Here is a 5,664-nt window from a genome sequence, read left to right as displayed (position 1 = left end):
CCCCCAGCCGTACCTCCGATGCTGCTGCTCCAGTCGCTGGCATCCTCGCACGTTTCTATGGTAATCGTCGCCGGGGATCCGTTCACTGCAACCAATAGCGAAAAAATGAAAAGAAAAAAAAAAACCCAAGTCCTGATTTTTCTTGGTATTTTTCATGCGCTGTTTCCGAGGGAAGCGCTCCCTCGCTACGTTTCTGTGACTCCTCCTGTCTATCGCAGCAGAGCGCTTTCATTTGCGCGTAGCTCTCAAGGCTGAGCGGAGCCAGACGCTCAAGCGGCCGGCGAAGCTGCAGGCAGTTGCTGTGCCCGCGGCCCGGGGTAAGCTGAGTTAACCCATATTATGACAAAAGTTAACTCTGTCTGAGCTTAACCCAGGACAGCCAGCAGTGCTTATTTTTCCCCATCAGAGCGCAACACCCCCGGGATTACTTCTGCAACCCTTGCACAAGGACACATGCCCCAGGGCAGCGTTCCTCCCGCTCCCCCTTTGGCCACACTAGGGCTGCTTAGGGCAAAAGTCAGATTTAGAGACTGATTGTTTTGGCAATCCTTTTTCGCCTGGCTTACAGTTTGCAGGACTGGGATGTCTGGAGGGCTGCTAACGCCTCGAAGGGGGGAGCACCTCCTCGGGGTGCAGGGGGGTCCCTCCCTCCAGCTCTGCAGAACCTCAGGCGGTTTGTTGCCATAGAGCCAGGGGAACTGGCGTCAGCCGAGCCATGTGCAGGAGCGGGAGGAACGGGAACGTGGCCAGGGACCCACGGTGCAGCACGGAGCGCTGGTAATACTCAGCCGCTGCCGTTACATCCCATTCCTCTGCTGCTCCCCTCTGCAGCCCTCAGCGCCCTGCGTACTCCAGCAGCGGCTCGCCCTGTCCCTGCTCTGCTCCCAGACCCCAGCAGGAGCTCGGGGTGCGGGGCTCTTCGGGGGCTGTTCTGAACTCTCAGAGCAAGTGGAGTTCAGAAATATAGAAGTACTTAGAAATCAGAAAGCTTTCCAATAAAAGAGCTGCCTGTAATTCTAGGTCAAATTAAGTTTAGGGTTACAGCTACACAGCCGCAACATCATTTAAATCCAGTTGTATGAACTACACATACGAGTGCAGATAAAAAACCCCTGTAGTCTCCCCTAGTTCTCTTTAATCTTTCATCAGACAAACCCGATAATCATTCAGCTTCAATGAAAGCCCCTAAATTATTCTGGAAGAAGCCAGGTTAGAGCAGGGAGGACGAGGGACTCCCACCCGCACAGCAGCAGCCCAGCTGGTCCCTGCCTCGCGGACACAGCACCCGACCGGCAGCCAGGACAGAAGGGGACTTCATCAAGCAATGGACTGCTGCTTTCTTACAGATTAATTACAGCCTTCTGCTTAGCTGCACGGTTTGGGGTAAGGCAGGAGCCAGAAGAGCGGCTCGTCGGGTCATGCAGCGTTACAGAGCGACTAGGCGAGCGACTGCATCCCTGCGGAGATGCTCTAACAGCTCTGCTATGGGAAACTCTGCCACAGAGCAAGGCGAGAAGGCAGAGAAGTAAGGCAAAAAAGAGAGGCAACCGTAAGGGGCGTTGGTTCCGTGGCATTTGGGATGCTCTAATGTTCAGAGCCCCCATCCAGGGTGCGAGGACGGCTGGACGTACCATCCGCAGACGCGGGAGTCAGGGGGATGTACTCAGTCGATGTCTGGCTGGTCAAGGACACCCTGGCTCCGGTCAGGTCGATCTTGGTGCTCCGGCAGGTGTTGGAACAGACCTTCGTGTGCTGGTAGAAATCCAGCTCTCCAGAGTCCATGATCTTCCTGCAAGACAGGAGCAAGGACGGGGACAGGAGCATCAGCAGGAGCCGAGAGCACCGAGACGTGGGTCCTGGGCAGCCCCCACCCCCAAACCGCTCCAAATCCCAGATGAAAAGCTAAAGCCAAGAGAGCAGGCAGAGCCAACAGCCTGAATTTCCCTTGCCAAGTCCTCCTGTGCCCTGATCTCAGAGGCAGCATTAACTAAGAGTTAATGAAAACAGCATCCACAGCCGGCTCCACGCCGGGCTCGTACACAAATCCAACAACCACGCGATACCCCAGAGATGGTCAAATGTTTTAGGAGGCTGGGATGGGGAGGGAAAAGCCCACCAAGCACCCTGTGCTGTAGCTACGGTGAAGAAGGGGAACAGATTTGCTTTCTGACCACTTCCCTGCAGGATGCAGATGCTTCTAGGAGTCTGAAATTTACCAAGGAGTCCCCAGCAGGACTGATGAACTCCTGGGTGGTTTAGGGAGGAGGGAGAAGGTCCCAGTCTGGTCCCACCAGCACCTTCCCCCCTGCATGCCTGCAGTTTCTAGAAGAGTCAGCTGAAGCCTCAGTCCAGGGCTGAGACAGCGAGAAGTCTCTTCCTACCTTTTTTGACTCAACACCTCAAAAAGAGATGGGACACAACCCTATTTATAAACTAAAATAAGGTGTCTCAGCTGAAGCAAAGGAGGTTGCAGCCTTGGTACATGGGATCTTCCCAGTCTGAGCAAGTTGTCTCCAAGGCATCCCTGGGCTTTGCTGGCCGAGACCAACCTGAGCTTCCCAAGATTTGCTCCCATGGGCTGCTGGGCTTGCCTTCACACATTCCTTGGGAAGTTTTTGGGTTTGTTTTTTTTTTTTGTTTTTTTTTTTTTTTCCTTAAAAGACCTGCCTTGCCCAAGTATAATCCTATTATGCAAAATCTACGTGGAGCAAAAGCTGCTTAGAAGGAATATGGGAGACGCCTGCATTGAAGCAGAAGAATACAGGCAAAGGCAACGCCACCCTGTGAAAAGAGCTGAGAACCACCAACAGTTCCTGGGGAAAGAGGCGATCCTTTTTATCCTGCCTGCAGGCACAGACAGCCTTTAATTAAATCACAGTCCCAGCCTGGCGTGCAGGAAGACCATAGAGGAATTAAATTGCTGTAGTTAAGACCAGAGATGAGAAATGCTTGCACAAATAAGCTTTAAATAAGTTCTTGGCAAAAGAAAAGTGACATAAAGCAGACGCACTGCAACGGGAGCGTTAGTTCGTGACCGGACTTCCATTCGGTGGGTCACACTGAGAAGCCGTGGCCAGCACAGCCCAACCACCACTGGCCACGCAAATTTTCCATGGGCCAGCTGGGAACTCAGTGTGGTTCAAGTTCTAAAAAGACCAGGGAAGCTTCTGACCCCCAAATTATTCCCTAGGCACAAGGGCAGAGCAAAGCCATTGGGCAGCCCACATTTGGGGCCAGGCTGTCAGGACAAAGCGGCTCACTCCCCCTCTGCCAGAGGCTCTGTCCCACCCCGCTGTCACCCCCCAGAAAGAAGCTGTCTCCGCTGTTGCTCTGCAGAAACAAAGAGACTAACCGGAGCATGATCCCATTCATCCGGATCGCCCGCTTCCAATCCTTCAGCGTCGACTTGCCCGCCAAATGGACAAACTCCTTGGGACTGATGAGGTGATCGTCGAACTGCAAGAGGCAGAAGCGCACCATCAGCGTGACAAGCCATAAAACCGCGGAAAGCGTGCCCCGTGAGCAGGATGGAATGCCCGGTGGCACTTCCCGGTGCCCAGCTTTTTGCAGCTGCCAGGTGCTGTTTAAAGAACAGCACCAAACCAGACGGCTGACACACACCGCCCCACCTTAGAGAACAGCGACCAAGTTAAAAAAATTCAAGTCAAATATTCCTTTCCTGGCTGGGTAGTGAGCAGCTGCTCGAAGCCCTGGGTTTGGGGTGTGCACAGCACAGAAGAGTTTGCCAAACACCCAGCCCAGGCAGGACAGCTGGGAAACACCCGCAGCCTCTGCAGAGAGTCATTAATTGCTGTTGGCTGCTCATGCTCCACTAACGAGCACACTCGCAACGAAAGCCAGGCTGCTGCTGGTGACGTTTGGGTCCGGGGCCACGCTACGCCCCGGGCGAGGGCAGGAGAAGCCCATTTGGTCTTTGACCTCCCGCTGCCGAGCCCAGGCACCGCTATCAGCGAAACAGCGCACATCCACTGCTGCCGTGGACCAGCCCCAGGGAGCTGCACCGCCAGCCAGCTCGTCTGCTATCGCCCCGCACACCCAGCTGTGCCCCAGCCCGGCGCGGAGCCACCCTGCAGAATCAGGCAGTCCTTCAAAGAGCTGCTTACAGCCCAGCTCAGAGAGGAGTTCCCAAGAGAGGACGGATTTTAGGCAGCAGCAGCGTTATCTGCAGCAATACCTGTCCTCTGCCTCAGGGATGGCAAAGACCATCTCTCCTACGAAGGGCAAGGACCATCCCTTGGAAAGGTCTCTTGCAGCAGAGCCCAGAGCAGACACCCCTCAGCAGGGGGTGTTTAGTCCGTACGCAGATGCCAGCGACGGCTGATGACAGCATCACCCATGGTACGTTCCTGAATTCATGCACATTTTCATGATGAATTATCCAGGACACAGTAGGAGTTCTTCAGTAGGTCCCCTACCAATAAACTTCTCAACAAATTCTCAACCTTCAAACTGAGCAGACACTGGAAGTGCCCAAATTTCTCAAACTCCCCCATAATGCAGTTAAATTGAAGCAGCATCTCTCCAGCTTGGCAGAAAAGACAAATATCCGGTACCATGGCACCAAGAAAATTCCCTCCTGCCCCACCAGGACGCGGTGCTGATGCGAAGCAGCTCACCAAAGCTCAGCACAGCCAGGACAAGCCGGGCGAGCCTGCACGGGAAGGCACGAGTCCAGCGTGGGGGTCCTTCGTTCTCACCTGCACGCACTTCACATTGATCCCCGGGCACACGAACTTCCTCCAGATGAGGTTGGCTTTGCTGTCCCCGCAGGTGATGGGGTAGACAATCTCTGTCTCCAGACTGTCCTCGTCTTCAGCCATCTTCACTTCTCACAGTGAACAGAGGAAGGGACAGATCAAAAAGAAACATGAGTCACAGCCCCCGCTTCCCCACCCCCAGGCACACACACACAGTGACAGAGTGGTTTTGAAGCTCAGAATTTTCAAAAAAGTAGATGATGCAGGGTGGGGTGTGTTGGGGTTTGTGGCCACCTCACTAAAGCATCCAACCACCCAAATTTCTCAGGCAAAACAGCACAGGCAGGTCTATACTGATCCAGCTGCAAATTTGAGAAGTCAGTGGCCAGGGCTGAAAAATTTCAATTCTTGATAAAAACAAAAAGAATGATGTTGTTCAGGGAATTATACATTCACCAGTGGTTTTAGAGTGCAACTGCTTTTAAGGCAGCTCCAGCCGGTTAGTCTTTTTTCACTAAATCCACTTTTACTTGTAATCGAAGCCTGTGAGTTTGCTGCAAAACTGCTGTTGCCCTGGCAAGCTGGAAGGGCAGGAGCTGGCGGTGGCCACAGGTTTTTTTGGGGCCCCCTCCTGCCACAGGAGGTGGCAGCAGCAGCGCAGCCCCCAGCTCCCACTGCCACCCAGCCCCAGCAGCTCCAGGGATGCTGGGGAGGAGAGCATCCCAGTACCCCCAGGAGAGCAGCCCTGGTACCCCTGGGGGAGCATCCCCAGGAGAGCAGCCCTGGTACCCCTGGGGGAGCATCCCTAGGGCCCACTGGCAGCTCCGCACAGCGGTGGCCAGACCCTCTTGGCCAGCAGCTGCGCAGGGTTGTGGCCCATCGGGGTGCTGGAGCTGGCAAGGCTCCACCGAGGGGCTGCGGCACCGGCTGGGGCCACCCCGGGCGC

At 54.8% G+C, this 5,664-nt stretch overlaps 1 protein-coding gene across 1 annotated transcript in view; it reads right to left on the bottom strand.

Moving 5' to 3' along the window:
- Window positions 1–5,664, bottom strand: part of GMEB2 (glucocorticoid modulatory element binding protein 2) — a gene marked incomplete at its 5' end in the record, with an annotated part of 12,546 nt that overhangs the window by 2,086 nt on the left and 4,796 nt on the right. Inside the window, 4 exon segments of the mRNA XM_010075301.1 lie at window positions 14–85; window positions 1,632–1,789; window positions 3,353–3,456; window positions 4,719–4,849. Coding sequence (XP_010073603.1) covers window positions 14–85; window positions 1,632–1,789; window positions 3,353–3,456; window positions 4,719–4,849 — 465 coding nt within the window.

Source organism: Pterocles gutturalis, unplaced genomic scaffold (assembly GCF_000699245.1).
Source record: "Pterocles gutturalis isolate BGI_N339 unplaced genomic scaffold, ASM69924v1 scaffold17637, whole genome shotgun sequence".
NCBI classification, from domain to species: domain Eukaryota; kingdom Metazoa; phylum Chordata; class Aves; order Pterocliformes; family Pteroclidae; genus Pterocles; species Pterocles gutturalis.
The sequence above is the reverse complement of the archived record's forward strand: the minus strand, read 5'-3'. Positions and strand labels throughout refer to the sequence as shown.